This window comes from Myotis lucifugus, unplaced genomic scaffold, assembly GCF_000147115.1.
Source record: "Myotis lucifugus unplaced genomic scaffold, Myoluc2.0 scaffold_220, whole genome shotgun sequence".
Classification (NCBI taxonomy): domain Eukaryota; kingdom Metazoa; phylum Chordata; class Mammalia; order Chiroptera; family Vespertilionidae; genus Myotis; species Myotis lucifugus.
In genome coordinates, this window is record NW_005871268.1 from 1,695,305 (window position 1) to 1,712,551 (window position 17,247).

Consider the following 17,247-nt stretch of genomic DNA (forward strand, 5'->3'; position numbering starts at 1 on the left):
ACAGCTCCAGGTAGCCACGACTTGCCCATCAATTTTAGCACAAGTGATAAAAAGCCATTTACCATCTGCTAAGCTCGGAGATGCCCCCCAATAGCTGGCCTACAGTCACTACAGAGCAAGATATTGGCTACAAAGGGGAGAGGTCATCTGAGATCTGGCAAGTGGGTTGGTGGAGGTGGAGGCAAGTGGTCCATCGAACCCTGGGTGCGGCTCAGAGCAGGCTATGGTGGAGGCCAAAGCCTAGCCTATAATAATGCAAAGAGCTTTTGTTCCACATTTTAAGATCAGAGATTCCCAGCACCCTCTGTTGGAGGCGGGAGCCGGAGGATCTTGGCTTCCCATGAGGTGCTCCCTCCTTCCCCCCTGCCCCAACTGGCTTAGTGCTCAGCCACTTGTGTCTTTAGGGTCCTCCTTCTCTTCTTAAAAAGGAGCCAGCAGAGTGTCCGCTTGCTCTCCTCGGCAAAGGCTTATGCGACATTAGAAGGGATTATGCTTTGCTGGGGGAAAGTAGCCTTTAATCACCCAGAGAAGGACACAGCCTGAGCCAGGAGGTGCTCTGGCGGCATTTATGCCCATTGCTTCCCAGAGCCTTGGCCATTGACAAGGGCTCTGCGTGATCTGGTCTTCCGTGGTCGCCAGCATGGGCTTCGCGAGGCAGATCCAGCTTCTGCTCTGGAAGAACTGGACCCTGAGGAAAAGGCAAAAGGTAACAGGTGCAGCCTGTGGTCTGAGTGAGGTGTGGGGCCGGTAAATAGGTGGAGAGCGTGGGGTGGGACAGGGGGCGGGCAGGGAGGGTGAACCGTGGATGGGCTGGTTGCCACTCAGCACCGAAGCAGTGGTCACCCGGCTGGCTGCCCTGCGAGCCTCTCTGACAATGTCCTTCACAGAAAGACGCGCTTCCCTGTCCTAAGGTGGACATTTTCCACCCACAGCCCAGCACGGCTACATCGCAGTCTTCTTTTGCCCTCCCTGCCTATGGACCCCTTGCCCACCCATCCCTCCCCCTGTCCTGGTTTTTAACGTGCCAGTCCAGTCCACACACCCCTGAGCATCCCTGCTGTGCAGTGGGAAGGACCCAAGTCCTGGAGAGCAGGCTCAACAGAAAACAGCGCTCTCCCAGAGCTTCCCCGCCCAGAAATACTGAGTCATTGATTCTCCGAGGCGCACTGGGTTTCACATTTTCACGTGCCTGAAATTGGGACGCAGCTCACACTCAAGTGACAGTTAAACCGACACATTTGTTTCTCCCGTAGTGTGCAAAGAACAACAGCACATCTTACAATGACGGTGTCTTAGTTCCAGTGAGATGCAACACTACTCACTAACCATCACAGCCGCTCACCCAGCCCTTTCAGCGAGCAGACACCGGCTGCTGGGCCAGGGGCTAGAAGCTTAAGACACAGATTCCACCCGGGACTCACCTCTAGTCCAGCTGGGAAACCCAGAGTATGCTTTGAATATATAACTCTAGGGAAGCACGCACCATGCTACAGGCTTGCAGAGTCATGCCAATGCCAAATGACGAAAAATGACTAAAGGAGCTGAAAGAAGAAGCGGGGAGGGTCGAGGAGTGGGCAGAGCTGAGCTCAGAAAGACTGGAGCCAGGCAAGGAAGGAGGGCAGGGAGGAAAATCTGATGTGGGGAGGAAGAGAATGGATTTGTTTCAAGTCCTGATTCACGCAGGCAGGACAGGGTTTTCCTGGGTGTTGGAAGGAATGTGAGAGAAGGAAGGGGGCCAACTGTGGAACATTAGGAGCGTCTCCGTCAGAGAGACTTTACTATAAAAAGGTGTTTGCTATGCACACAGCTGGTCACTGAGAGGGTAAGAGAGAACCCCAAGGTGCCATGGAGGCAGCAATGGCAAGTTGCAGCTGAGAGGACAAAGGGGAATGAGTGGGAGTAAGACTTGGAAACACAGAGCAGAGGTCGGTGGAGCTGAGGCTCAGACCTGTGGAGAAGGGGTGCCGCGAGGCTGCTGCTGGGGCTCTGTGCCTGCTCTCGGGTCAGACCCATGAGGAGGAAGCCCTGACTGGCTGGCGGGTTTGGACTGAGGGACAATTGTTTAATAACCAGCACAAAAGGGAGCAAGAGACAGCCCAACCATGCGCACGGATGGGCCTTTTCTGTGTGATTTAGGCAGGTCTCAGGGAGGCAGAGGGGAAACCAAGTGAGAGCCTGCTTATCTGTGGGAAACGCCCCTGGCAAAGCCGGTGTGACTTTTCAAATCTGCGTTCAAGTCATTAGTTGCCCCTCCCAGGAGCCAAGTGCTAACAGTACTCAGAGACTCAATCCCTTGCTTCTGAGAGTTTCCCCTCTAGAATGAATACAGACAACGTTCAAACAAGACTCATTGTTAAATTCATCCATTTGTTCCTTGAATTAACAAATACTTAACAGTCGTCAGGCACTGTGCCGGGTGCTGGGTGCACAATGGCAAACAAGAAAATCACAGTCCACAGTCCCTGCCTGCATGGCAGTCTGTGGAACGCGAAGGAAAAGCCAGTGTGCAACTGTTTTCCCTCCTCCCTCTCTCTTTTCAGTAAGAAATTAAGATCCTCACTTAATTTTACTCTCAGTGTGCTCTTTGTGGCCATCCGAAAGTATACCCGGGGACTGTGGCTGCTGGCCTGAAATGATTCCATGCCTGTGGCTAGCATGTTGCTGTTACAGAGATTGTCCCTTTCAAAGACAGGATTTGGCTCAGAGCCCTTCGCAGTCTCTGTTCCCTTTCCCAGGTGTGGTAGGTGTCCTCTCGTCAGGGACTCTGTCTTCTCCACTCCTCTGGGAGGAGCACACTGACAGCCCCTCCAAGGTGAGATGGGCCATCCGGGCTGAAGACCTTGGCGGGGGAATCTCCCAGGATGACCTAGTCTAGGCTGACATTCCTTTGATGCCATCCTGGTGGCCTAGAAATTGAGATCTCTTGTCTGAGGTGCCTCCAGCCCTCTTCCCCACTGCTGACACATTCCAGGAATTTACAGATGCCTGGGAAAGGTGGAGGCATCCTCCACAGCCCTCTTTATCTCTGGGGGGGAGGGGGGGACGGGGGGAGGGCGGGCGGGGTCTGTGGATCCTTCCCTAAGCTTTTGGTTCTTCTGGAAGTTTCTGCCTCCACAGATAGTGACTCTAAGAGAAAAATAAATAAATACAACATACTCAGCTCATAACTCAACTCCTAGGTTTTAAGTTTTTAAAACTTCTATGGTTTTGGGTGTTTACTATTATGAGCAAGAGCAAAAACAGATACCAATTTTCCCCATTCCTCTCCTCCCAATCCCTGAGGGCATGAGATAAAAATTTTCAGATATTCCTTCCTCCCTTTTTTTCTTCCTCTGTTAACATTTACAAAGTATTCCTAAGTGCCTGGCACTGTACTGTCTCCTCAGCGAATCCTCACCTGGAGTCCCCAAAAGACACCCCTGTAACCCCCCATTGGTGAGGTCACTGAGGCTTCCGGGAAGGTTAACGACTGACTGGGGGAGGGGACCTGGGCCTCCAGAACAGGCAGACGTGGTCGTTACCCCACACTGTCCCCAGGTATCAAGCCCTACCTAATAACCTGGCCATGGAGACCACAAAGATAGGGTGGCCATCTCATTCTGCCTTCAAACCAAGGCAGTTAGGAAAGTGAAAGGTGCCTATTAACCTACTAACAACCACACCAGGACGACAGATGTAAACTGACACTGGGCCTGGAAAACCCTGCACATCCTATATGGCCAGGTGAGGTAGGCGCCACCCCTGCTTTCATGGGATCTGGAGCCAGACACAATTACTAAGCAAGGTAACATGAGCAACAGAGGAATAGAATAAAGCCCACGATGGGAGTTGAGGATGAGTTCTAGGAGCTCAGAGGAGAAACGGGTGGGAGCAGGTGAGAGAAGACTTCTCAAAGAATTCACCCCTGGGACGGGTATGTTCAATGACAGATCTCTGCACTGCCCGGGACAATGCACAGCCACCCACATTTGCGATGGGCCAGGCCCCAGCAGGAAGGTTTTATAAAGATCCTTAGGTTTGTCTCTTGTCCCTGAGAACTCACAGCCTGAGGGCCCCTTGGTGGCATTCCCCAGTCCCAGCTTTCATGTCAGAATAGGTAGGATATTTGGGGGAGGCCTGACAGGGGCTGATCCTTTCCAGGACCCCAGACCTGGGCACTGGGTACAGCTATGGCCTTTAGTCCCAAGCCAAGCATTAGGCGAGGAGAACCTGTCAGGTACAGGGAAGTCCTGGGTCATATTCATCCGGGCTAACAATCCCATCCGGGCTCTGAGTGCAGAAGGGAGAATCCCCAGCTCATTTCAAGCTTCGGCTGCCCACTTTTAGATTGAAAACAGAGTGGGAGGGGGAAAAATCTAACTCGCCAAGATTTAAAACAGCAAGCACAACTCTGTCTTCCCTGGGACCCCTCTTCCCCCAAGTAGGTTGAGTGGTAAAGAGAGGGGGAGGGGAAGCAAAAAATACATTCAACAAGGAAATACCAGTTTAGGGGGAAAATTTCCACCGGCCCCTCCTGAGTTTGGCTGGGCTTAATTAAAGCTACAGACATGTTTAAAGGGAAGGGGTGGGGGTAGGCAGAGCTGCTCTGAAAACATGTTTTTAATTATGCTGTGGAATTTCTCCCTAGGGTATGCCCTGCACAGTAGAGCATCAAGGACAAGGATGCCGCTCTGGGGCCAGGGTGCTGAGCAGGACTCTGGGGGAGGGAGAAGAGGTTGTTGTGAGGACCTGCCAGGCAGGAAAAGAATTGCTGGTGGTCTTTTTGCAGGGAGCGAAGTGTGAAAAGCAGTCCCTCCATCCAAAACAAACGCTCACGGAGTTAGAGCAATAACACCGGCCTCTCAACAAATGTTTTCCAAAGATTACCAACCACTACCTAGGCCAGCGGTGCCCAGCCCCAGCTGCACACTGGAATTACCTGACAGTGTTAAAAACAAAACAATAAAACCAAACTGATGTCTCAGGATCGGGGGTGCTGGTGTGATTGATATGGGGCTCGGCCTAAGCTTCTCACATGATTCCAGCACGCAGACGCACCAGAGCTGCAGATCTGGGTCAGCCAAGGGGTCATGTGAGGGGCAGGGATTACAGGCTGAAAACAGCAGCCCTAACTCAGAGATTGGGTTAACAGCAACACCTGCAAAGCCGCACCTGTCCTAGGGCCAGGCAAGGAATGGAGGAGGAATGGAGAATTCTGATCTGGGCCCCACTGGTGGGAGGACTTTACACTACATGCCTTGCAAAGACCAGGAACTCCATAAACACACAAATGGGTGAGGGAGTGAGGGAGCGAGGGAGTAAATGAGAGAGTGTGTGACTAATATTGTTTTTTGGTGTGTGTGTCTCTGTGTGTGTGTGTGTGTGTGTGTGTGTGTTAATCCTCACCCAAGGATATTTTTTCCCATTGATTTTTTTAGAGAGAGTAGAAGGGAGGGGGAGAGACAGAGAGAGAGAGAAACATCGAAGTGAGAAAGATTGGTCTCCTCCCACATGCACCCGAACCGGCACCAGGGACTGGGCCTGCAACCAAGGCATGTGCCCTCGACCGGAGTTGAACCCAGGACCCTTCAGTTCACAGGCCAATGTTCTATCCACTGAGCCAAACTGGCCAGGGCATGTGACTGATATTGTGAAGAGGACTGAGATGCATGAGCTTGGGGTTGGGAATTTTATCCGTGAAACAGGTAGGCCAGGCTGGCTGACCCCTCCCCTGGTCCCAGCCCCCTAACATATGGAGCAGTTGGTAGTTAGTTTCTCAGGAGGCCCCACGTTTCCAAACTGGCAAGTGAGCTGTTCTGGGCCCAGAAAGGGAGGAAACATGAATGTGACTGGAGGCCTAAGAGCTGGCAGATCATTTTAATTACATCTCCTGGCTCTTCAGCCTTTACAACCTGCTGTCACCCACAGTGCCCCCTGTGGTCCTTGTGAGAAGTGAGCCAGTAGTAAATGTCTTGTGTTTATTGAATGTTAGTTACCTGGGGCCAGAATTTGTTTTCTGTGTTTCACACGGTGAATTTATTTCACCCTCACAACTGCTCTGGAAGATGGGTCCTGGCATCACCTACCAGGTTCCAGATGAGATCCTGAGGCACAGAGAAGTTGAACATCTTACCTCATGTCATACAGCTAATAGGGAGCAGAGCCAGGTATAAACCTCAGTTACTGACATACTCTTAACCCTCAGTGTAAAGTGTAGGACAAAATGGTCCCATTCAACGGATGAGAAAACTGAGACTTGGAAATTAGGCAAGAGCAACAGTGATTCTTAACCCAGCTCTTCCCATTCCCAAGCCAGCATCAATGTCTGACACAGAGGGCTACTCCCAGATAGACTTGCTCCATGGAAAGAGGCTGGCTTACTGGATAGAAAGCCAAGGTTGCAGGCAGTTGTCTTAAGGAAGAATCTAGTGTGTAGAACCTGAACTGGTTGTCATTTCCTTGGTAAAATACCAGGAATAACAACTGGTTTAAGTGATTGCACCTATTACATCACTATCTTGCCAGACTTGCTCCCCAACCTTACTCAGTGACAAGGAGGACCTGGGATGGAAGGTGTGGAGCCAGTGCAGTTTGTTAAATCTGAAAACCATTGGGGAACTGAGCCTCTGTGTCACCTCCAGCACTCCTGGAGGAGCCTCCCAGACCAGTCTTGACAAAGACTCACTCATTCTGTATTTATTGGGAGCCCATTATGAGCCCAGCCCTGTGTTGGGTGCTAGAATCACAGTAGATGAGGATAGACGTGGTCCCTGAACTCAGGAAGCATACAGTCAGTGAGGGAGCCACATACATGAAAGAGTAGTGACCGTCACACACGATGAATGACAAGACGATGGGAAGTGTGGGCTGCTGTGGGAACAGTTGTGCTGGTCTGGGAAGAGCAGTGTTAACAATGAGATAGGCTCCCTGGGGAAGAGGCTCAGCCCTTCCTCCTTTGATTTGCATACCCGGAAAGAACTGCCACATTCCAATGCTTTCATGTGCGCCTGGGGTCAGTCCCTTTAACGCTGGATGGGAATTGTTCAATATTGGTGTTTTGCCATCTTGTGGGAGAATGTGTAGGGGGAACCCTGAAAAATGAATGCCTTAAGGAAAATCTATTATTCTTTCTTCTTCCCACAATATCTCTGTGTGTGTTTCCTCTAACACAAGCATGTCAAATTCAAAGGTTAACACAGGCCAAATAAACAAGGTTTAAGTTTATGTGGGCCACAAAAAATAAAACCAAAATCTTCAATTTTCATAGAAATGTAGGTTTATTTCGATAGAGACATGTTGAATACAAAGGGCTGAAATAAATGAGTAATCGTTAACATAAAATAATAGAACATTTTAATAAAAATTAATATTTTTTCTTGACCATTAACTTATCAGACACTGAATAACTGCACAAATTAATAAGCGTAACACAAATAAACCTATTTTTCTTGTTCTCCGAAAGCGAAATATTTCCTGTTCCGCACACCAAACAAGTCAGTCCAAGACTAATGACATAGCAATCGGCTGCTAAAATATTCGCTGCTAGTATTAGTGGAGAGAAATGGTGGGCCTGCGCGTAAGGCAAGTAAGAGAAATGAATGCAACACGATTATAGTAATCAGTCATTAGCGAACATTGTAGTTCATTATTGATAATTATGTGTAACAGGATATTGTAAAGATTAAGTTACGAAATTTTTATTAAAACGTTTCTTACATACCATTATATTGGCTGGGCCGCAAAAATATTCGGCCCGCGGGCTGCGAGTTTGACATGCTTGCTTTAACACATCCTCCCTAGACATATTTTCAGTAAAACATTTTGTAATAAGTTACAACTGTAGAATAACCCAGTGCTCTATACAGTTTTTGCTTCTTTTTCTTTGATGCATTTTCCTTATCAGTTTATGTTATGATTTCGGCAGACCTTACTAGCAGGAAAGGAACAGACACTCATTAGCACCCCATATGGTATCCACCGTTTTGTTGAGAGTTTAAGCACATTTCTTTGGAAAGAACAACAAAGGGTTAAAAATCATGTTAATAGCCCCTACCTCATCTATATATATTTAAGGCTCTATTCTTAGCCTCCTGCTTAAGTTCTTTAAATCTTATGCATTTCCTTCCTAAGGTCTCTGGAATGGGGATGAAGTGGAAGAACTATTACACCAGTTCACATACCCCTTATCTGCTATCCCCCCCAAATCCCACACCTCCAACCTCCACCCTTATATGCAATGCCTCAGAGTGTGGGCTGCAACAACCAACTGGTTCTTTTTCCTTTGGAATCCAGAGTCCTCAAACTCTAAATTGAACATAAATTTAAATCCCAATTTTCAACCAAATGTTGGTGTCAGCAATGTCTTCCTTCCAGTATTGCAAACACCCACAGCAGTATGCCCTGCTTTGTCTCTTTAAGCAACAAGGACCTGGTGAAGGAAAAATGTTGGTAAAACCCAGGTTTCTGTTGACTTTGCTACGGATCACAGTGTTTCACAGAATCGTTTGCACATGCATTCATCCATCAGTGACCACAGATACAAAGTCTAGTGTGTGTTAGAAGGCAGGGCCGTGGGAGGAGCAGGGCCTTGACCCGAAAGACAGGAGGCTCGGTTTTGGTCCTGATGCTATCACTGCTGATGTGACACTGCACTGGTAGCCCACCCTCCCTGGGCCTCTGTTTCCTTATTGGCAGGAGAGCTTAAACTGAGATCTTTCCTACCTGCAGCATCAGCGTTACATGCGAGATCTAGTAGGGCCTTACAGAATCAGAATCTGCATTCATGGGCACAGCAGCATCTGGAAAGCACTGAAGCACATACCTTGATGATCCTTGATGAGAGTCCTGAGCTAATGCAGTTTTCTAAAACAGAGGCAACACGGAGCCCAGGTGGTCTAATATATCATAGTAGAGGTAGTATGGGAGAGGAGATCAAAAAAGGAAGTCCTTTTGGAAATATCCCACAACCAAAGTCCTATTGCATAGACAGGTGCTGAGATGAAGTGCATGTGCTCTGGGTATGTTTCCTATAATCTCCTAGCATCACTGCTCTTTCTCTTTTTGTTTTGTTTATCCAGATTCGCTTTGCGGTGGAACTCATGTGGCCTTTGTCTTTATTTCTGGTCTTGATCTGGTTAAGGAACGTCAACCCACTCTACAGCAAACATGAATGTAAGCATAACAGGGTAGCCTTGGTACACCCGGAGGTCCCATCCTTTTGTTTAGAAAGGTCTTGGGGTTGGGAGGGCCGGATCATAGCTGCTTATTACCTTCTCACGCCTACAACACGGAAAACAGAGATTCAACAGTGTTACCAAAGTAATGCTTCATTCTTACACATTCTATACAAATACTTGTATGTGGTTACTGATGAATGGTTGTTATTTTTTGTTTTTTCTATACCTAAACCCTTACTAGTATTTGAAGGGAACAGAGCATAGATGAGTTACATATTTTGGAGACCAATTTAGGGATATGTTATATATCGTGCTAGAAAAAAATAAGGAAAAGGGATGCTGGAACTATCATGCTTAATTACATGTTACTTATTGGGCTCCAGGGTGTCCTGGGATCTAGGGTGAGCCTGTGAGCGCCTCTGGGAAAACCTTCATCTCCCTCTAAGCAGCTGATGTGAGACCTCAGAAGTTATGCAAAGCTGCTCCATCTCCTACCTCCTGTTATTGCTCCTCACCCTCTTGTTCATGAGTTCTAAGCCCTATAAGCTTCCTGGCCATAAAACTCTTGCTTTTCCATCCCTCTCCTTCTCTGTCCCCCTCCTTCGCTCAAGGAGCCTGTAATCTGCATCTTTCTTGCCTGCTTGAAGGCAGGTGCTCATAAGAAGGAACTGGTGAGTCCTGGCCAGGTGGCTCAGTTGGTTGGAGTGTTGTCTCATACACCAAAAGGTCATGGGTTTGATTCCGGGTAAGGCATATACCTAGGTTTCCGGTTCTATCCTTTCAACTGATTGATGTTTCTCTCTCTCTCAAAAATAATAATAATAATAAAAACATATCCTTGGTGATAATTTTTTTTTTAAATGAAGGAACTGGTGAACCTCTTCGCCTCAAGTCTCCTTGTGGAGGCCTCTTGAGCCAAAATCCCTTTGCCCTTCCCACCATGAAAGTATGTGCTCCCCTTTGGTCCCCCTCTGCACTTCCTTCTGTGCCTCCATTAGAGCATTTGCCTGGCCCCCCAGTACACTGGCGCTCAAGGGAAGAGACCCTATCCCAGGTACCCAGCACAGGGCCTGGCATATTGGATGCTCCTGCTTCTTACATGTTGATGAATGACGGGAAGCACCAGGCTCCTTCCTCAGAAGCCCAGCTCCTAGGGCCTTCATCCACTTGATCTGGAAGACTAACTTCTTGTCTCCATTTCCTCTCTTAAAGGCCATTTTCCCAACAAGGCAATGCCCTCAGCGGGAATTCTGCCATGGCTTCAGGGAATTTTCTGCAATGTGAACAATCCTTGTTTTAAAAGTCCCACCCCGGGAGAATCTCCTGGAATTGTGTCCAACTATAACAACTCCATGTAAGTGTTGAGATTCCCACCGAATGGGGAGAAGGTTGTACACCTTCCTGTCATACACCGGAGCACATGTGTACACACAGAGCGTGTAATGCTGAATGAGTGTTTTTGTGGCTTGCTGAACACCTAACCTCATGGGAGCAGGGTGTGTTTCCTCTCTGGAGCATTCTATTAGCTGTCAGGATACTTGGGGAGAAAGCTTCAGACTAGGACCACATGACATGATTTCTTGGTTCTTATATCTCCAAGGTGTGACCTGAAGTCTGATGGCAGCACCCTGCTAGGTTGTGTCCACTGCCCCAGGCCATCCATTTGCTTGGGTGGAAAAAACTCAGTCTCCCTTCTGTTGCCTTACATCACTCTACCCTGGTCAGCCCTGACAGGTCTCTGACTCTTTGAAAGCCTTCTTAGAGCCCTGGCTGATGTGGCTCAGTTGATTGAGCATCCTCCCATGCACCAAAGGGTTGCTGGAGACCTAGTCAGTTTTGCTCAGTGGATAGAGCATCGGCTTGCAGACCAAAGGGGCCCAGGTTTGATTCTGATCAAGGGCACATACCTTGGTTGCAGGCTCTTCCCTGGCCGGGCCCTGGTCAGGGCTCGTGCAGGAGGCAAACAATCAATGTGTTTCTCTCACATCGATGTTTCTCTCTGTCTTTCCCTCTCTCTTCCACTCTCCCTAAAAATCAATGGAAAAATATCCTCAGGTGAGGATTAACAACAACAAAAACAAAAGGTTGCTGGATTGATTCCCAGTCAGGGTACATACCTGGGTTGTGGGTTCGATCCTGGGTCAGGGCACATACAGGAGGCAACCAATCAATATTTCTCTTTCACATTGATGTCTCCCCCCCCCCCTTTCTCTCTCTAAAATTAATAAAAAAATATTTTTAAAAAGGAAAACAGCCGAAACCGGTTTGGCTCAGTGGATAGAGCGTCGGCCTGCGGACTGAAGGGTCCCAGGTTCGATTCCGGTCAAGGGCATGTACCTGGGTTTCGGGCACATCCCTAGTGGAAGATGTGCAGGAGGCAGCTGATTGATGTTTCTCTCTCATTGATGTTTCTGACTATCTTTCTCCCTTCCTCTCTGTAAAAAATCAATAAAATATATTTTTTTAAAAAAGGAAAACAAACAAAAAAGCCTTCTTGGACAGTGCCTGCTTGGGCAACACATATAATAAAAGCAGAACGATACAGAGGAGATTAGCATGGCCTCTGCACAAGGACGGCACACAAATTTGTGAATTTTTTTTTTAAAAGCCTTCTTGGACATCAAAGGCTAAGGCAAAGGTCAGGAAATATTTTGAGGGTGGATAAAGTAAGGTTTACAAGCAGGAAAGGGCACATTCCAAATCCTCTGTTGCCGACGCCATCAGTTCTGTTGGGCCGCGATACCTGAGGATCTGGCTGGAGGCGGTAGTTCTTTACCTGTGGGGCTGAAGACCATTCCAAGAAACTGATGAACACTGATGGCCCGCCCCTCGTCCAAGAAAAATGAACACACACACACACACACACAACATTACACTGATGTCAGGGGACTTGTGGTTCCCAGGTAATGACTTCTGGTCTGGGGTTGAATTTCAAGACCAATCCCTTTGGAGTTCCCTGTCGGAGGTGGGAGGGCATGATGTATGTATGACCTACAGACAGAGGCTCAGGGATGAGGACAGGGCCGTCCTCCACCCAGTGGGCTGCACTTGGGCTGCAGCTTGTGAAGCTTATAACCGAGAATCACCAACAAGGGCTCGTTGTAGAGCGGGCTTCAACCACTTGTATGAACACCAAGTCAGATGGAAACTGAGGTAACTGGTTACGCCAGTCTTTCCACTGGATATAATTCCTCCAGGACAAAACTACATTTCAACTAAAAAAGAAAAAAAAAACATTTAGTAAGTCAGCCTAATGCTTAGAGGTAGCCTTCCCCACTGGGAACCAACTGTGGCTGCCTTTGCCCTACAGTGACAGAGTTGAGTAATATGACAGAATTATGGCCCAGGAGTCTACAATATATAACTGCTCGCCGACCCCTGGATTATGGAAAAGTAGGAGAGGGACACCTGTCTTCCCAGGACAGTCAGGAGGTGATATTTAGCTGGGCTTCCATGGCTGCAAACACTTTTACAATCTATACTTTCAGCTTGAGTCTCTTTGAGGTGCCTGAGAAGAAATGCCTACCCATGTAGGGAGATCCCAGGGGTTGCACCCTGGGATCTGGGGAGCCTTGGAGACATCTCAGTGAGGCTTGATGGAGCTTTGGTGGGACTAGTACCGACAGTGTCTATAGATTGAAGGGTGAGAGTTGGGGAACGGGGAGTTCAGACTCTAGTTTGTACTCAGGATTTGAACCAGGAAATCTGGGTTTCACATTTCACACGTTCATTATAAGTGAAATATTGGCTTATTCGGGGGTCTTTTGAGTAGAAGGCTGGGCCCACAAGGTCTAGCCTCTCGCCTCTCTGGGCATCCACCTCATTCCCTCTTTGTGGACCAGTGCCTCCCAGGCTGGTGCTGGTTGTTCAGTTCACAGCACCCTTGGTCTGGGCAATCAGAAGAGCATCTTTGAATATCATTTAAATTCCTGGAAACAAATCCGGTTCTCCTGGCTTCATTCTCCTCGCCCAATCAGCGTTGGAGAGATGTGTGTGTGTGTGCGCACGTGCAGGGAAGAACTTGTGGATTAAGTACGGCTGTCAGAATCTCCCCCTACAAACGGCTGGAAGGGCAGGTCTCAGTAAAGCAGGGGGTAGCTGGGAAGAACCTCCAGTAACATCTACTAACTTCCTGTTTAAAGCTTCTCTAGACAGAAGACACTTAGAGAACGGGGATGAGAGGTGACCTATCCCTGCCAAAGTGGGGAGACTGAACAAATTGCTCAATGCCCCTGTCTGCTATCTGACATGTACAAGGAAATAAAATGTTATTTTCTTTTTGCCTTGGCACTACTGCAAAGATACATAATGTAGTAGCTAGGTCAAGCAGATACTATCTGTAAAAATCGCACAAGGTGGTATTATTATTATTATGACACCTATGCCTTTATTGATGAGGCATTGTCTCTCTTCCAGCTTGGCAAGGGTGTATCGTGATTTTCAAGAACTCCTCATGGATGCACCAGAGAGCCAGCACCTTGGCCAGGTTTGGACAGAACTCCGCACCTTATCCCAACTCATGGACACCCTCCGGACTCACCCCGAGAGAATTGCAGGTAAGGTGGGCTTCAGTGTTCTCAGCCATCTCTTGCCTCTCACCTCCCTCATACATCAGAGAGACTCAAGATGCAGGAAAGATTTGGTGAGAAACGATACTAGAGGAGGCAGGAGGAAATGGGATCTGGAGTGGTAAGGACTCCTCTTCCCACCAGCCTAGAAGGCAGAAAGTTGGGAAGGAGGGAAAGCAAGGTCTTACTCGAGGTAAGTCCAGAGACAGAAAGGAGCATGCCAGGAGAGCATGTACTCTGAGGAGCACAAGGCTAGGGTAAGTGCTAGAAGCAGGGGATGAGGGGTTTTCAGAGTAAGGTAAAGGTACAGGACCATTTCCATAGAGTTGTAGAGAGCAAGCTAACCAGGAAGGCGTGTGAGCAATGCCAAGTAGCGTTAAGGACTCTGGGAGGTCAGAGAGCATATGTTTATCATGACATAAATATGTACAATCATTTGACTTCTTCCAGTGATATTCAGCACCCCAGGCCCTGAGGCAGAGAAGGTGCAGAGTGGGGGGATACAGAGCCAGGGGCTTGTAGGGGAGCCATAGGAGGTCCAGGAGGCAAGGAGGTTGATGGTGGTGATTGAACTACACATGTGGGCTCCAGGATGCATACGGCTGGACAAGAGGATGAAGTGGCGAAACAGGCCAGCGGGGGAAAGGGTGGGCAAGGAGCTAGAGGTCTCAGGGGGCTTCCTGGCCCTGTTTAAGGGCTGAGAAAGTGAGTAGGGTTAATGGTTGTGGTTAAAAAATGAAGCACGTGAATTTAGGATTTCAAAGGCAGGTGGCACAGGTGAGTACAAGCCCCCGGGTACGGCCATGGTGGTTGAAGTGGAGCAGAGGTGAGGGTTTAGTTGGTGAAGAGTTGAACAAAATGTGAGGCCAGGCTGGTGGGTCACATGCTCACTGAGGCTGCGTGGGGAGGAGAGCCTCTTGGAGTCAGGAGCAGTGAGGAGAGAGGGTGGAGGAGCTCGCTGGCCTGTGTCTCTCCTCCCAGGGAAAAGCAGCTCAACCCCAGTAGCCACTCTGACAGCTCTTCTTCTAAAGCACAAGTGGGTGTTGTTAGTTGTCGTGTCTTCAGGAGGCTCCGCTGCAGATGGCCGGAGGGACTGGGCATGGCGACAGCCTGGGCTCCAGCTGAACCATCCGAGGGAGGAGTGACCGAGTGGTGGGGAAGGAGCGAGGCCTGCCAGGACCCCCGGGGGGTCACCGCCATCCAGGGGAGAAGAAAAGGCTGCAGATGTGGGGAAGGTTGATCAGGGGGTGGGGCTCAGAAGCAGTTGGATGTGGGTGATGTCTGCTCCTAGGATGGGGCGGGGGGGGGGGGGCGATGACTCTCAGGATGACCTTAGAGGATGACAGGGATGAGGAAGGGGTCTGCCAAGGGGACTGGCAGGCTGGGTGAACAGCCCCTACTCAGGATCCCAAGCAAGAAAGGTGACGAATAGTGCAGATCAGCCCTGGAGCCTCGCTGTGCAGCTCAGTCAACATTCAGCAGACGTTTGGGGAGCACCACTGAGCCAGGCGCTGTGCTAGTCCCTGGGGAAGATGTGTCACACCGGCGCGGCCCCCTTCCAGGGCAGAAGTGGAAGGACCCAGTGAACAACGGCTCCCTCCCTCGTGTAGAGGGGCGGGCAGGTGGCGCTTCAAGAGCTCAGGGGAGTCAGAGGGGTGAGTTCTCTAAAGAGACTGATGTCCTCCCATCGGCCACCTTCTCCCTTCACTCCCCATTGGGGCAATAAAGGACAGGGCTCTGTTCAGATGGGACTACTTCATTGCATTCTAATGGCTTTAAAAAGAGTGAAGTGTATACTTTATGTAGTAAAACCGAGTTACAAACACTCCGTCTTTTGCTGCTTTGGTTAGGATTTACTGAGCCGGAGCTCGAAGGACTGCGCATTTAGTCCTATGAGCACAGTCAGCACTTTAATAATAAGAGGAAAGGGTGGGGACACCAAGCAGAAGGCGTTTTACTTCTAAGGTTAAACAGCACAAGAGAAAGTGGCTGTCCCGCCACCCCGAGTGCCTGCCTGCCTTGTTCGTCAGCAGACATTTCATTCTGGAGTTTGATCCTCGCATGGAGTCTGGCTGGAAGGAAGTGTAAAGGAAGTCATTTCTAACCTCAACTTCTCTGTGGCTTTACAGCGTGTGCATAAGAACCCAAATCACTAGTTCCTAACCCCAAAGCAGGACGTGTTTTGCCTTGGCACAGGGTTCCTTCTGCAGGCCTCGGGCTTCCGGGGAAAATCCCTGACTGCCCGCGGCTTCCGAGGTCTGGGGAGACCAGGTCAGGGAAGGCCAGCCAGGGCTCCCCAGAGAGAACAGAGACGCTGCAGAACACTGACCTTAGTGGCCATGAGAGGGGACAGGGGACCACCCCCAGGCAGCGTCTGGGACACTCTCTGAAGGAATCCCAGGCTGGGGCCTGACGTTCGCCGTCACACTGCAGACCATTTCAGATCTGTCCCAGGCACCTGGGCTTCGCTCTGGGTGAGCACTGACTCTGCAGCCCAAAGCCCCCAAAGCCGTGCGGAGGTTAAGCCTTTGAAGGCAGGTGGCGGCTGCCGCGGTGTGTGCTTTTGCCAGGCAGTTCCCAGGCACCTGGGAAAGTATGCTGATGGTGACCAGGCGGGGTTTCCCTTCCAGCAAACCTGTGGTACAGCTTTCTCACCAGGGGAGGATTGATGGTTCAAGACAGCTTGAAGCCCCCTCCCCGCCACCCCCAAGGAAGCTCTGTGGCCTCTCAATCATCGTTAAACACCTTCTTCCCATGAGCCTCAAGCGTTCTCCCACTTCAGCTCCCTTCAGCTCCCAGGGCCTCCGCGGCCCCTCCCCTCCCCCTTCTAATCTTCCAGGGGGAAGAAAACAAGAAGAACCACATTTTAAGCTAAATTTATTTTTCTTTCCTCAGGCCCCCAGCTCACATTTCTCCCTCGAGAGTCTAGCAAAACCTCTGTCTGGTATCAGCCACCTCTTACATTCTGGGCCCCACACTTTCCCCACAGGGGGCCCCCACCCCTCCCCAGGTGTGTGAACCCAGAATGCTCCTGCCCCTTCTCTCTGGGGCCAGTCTCCTGGCTGGGGTCCTGGGAGACACCAGGGCAAATCTCTCCCATCTCCCTCTCCCCAGCAGGTATTTGTATGTAAGGTCAGGTGAGTGAGTTAAAGAATAACAAAGAGATAAACAGTCCAATGGGGTCGTGACTTTGGGGTCAAGACAACAGTATTTATTGGGTGCTCATGCCATTCCATTTATGAGGCTCTGAGTCCATGTCGGGCTCTAGTGCTGGGTGTCCCAGAGGTGACTCCAGGGCTATGTCTGTGTGCCCAGCTTTGCTATGTCGAATGAGGGGTAGTAATGAAAGTGGAGTCCGTAGCCCCCCACTTTCAGGAGGTGTGTGTGTGTGTATAACACTGGGCATAAAGAAGTGACTGGGAAAAGAACAACTGAGCTGTTCCCCAGGGGAAGGAAGAGGGAGCAGGAGCTGAGTTTGGAAGATGAGACAGGACTTATCCAAAAGGAGGGAAGGCAAGAATCTA

The 17,247-nt window shown here is 49.6% G+C and overlaps 1 protein-coding gene and 1 non-coding gene across 2 annotated transcripts in view; both read left to right on the forward strand.

Annotated features, from left to right (window-relative positions):
• The first annotated feature begins 634 nt into the window (after positions 1 to 634).
• The window catches only part of ABCA4 (ATP binding cassette subfamily A member 4), a 127,540-nt gene continuing 110,927 nt past the window's right edge, over positions 635 to 17,247 (forward strand). Inside the window, 4 exon segments of the mRNA XM_006098098.3 lie at positions 635 to 706; positions 9,057 to 9,150; positions 10,368 to 10,509; positions 13,572 to 13,711. Of these exon segments, the coding sequence (XP_006098160.1) occupies positions 641 to 706; positions 9,057 to 9,150; positions 10,368 to 10,509; positions 13,572 to 13,711 (442 nt within the window). The 5' untranslated portion in view covers positions 635 to 640.
• On the forward strand, positions 11,657 to 11,758 carry LOC111827789. Its single transcript, XR_002831516.1, has one exon. It is a non-coding gene; the product is annotated as a U6 spliceosomal RNA (small nuclear RNA).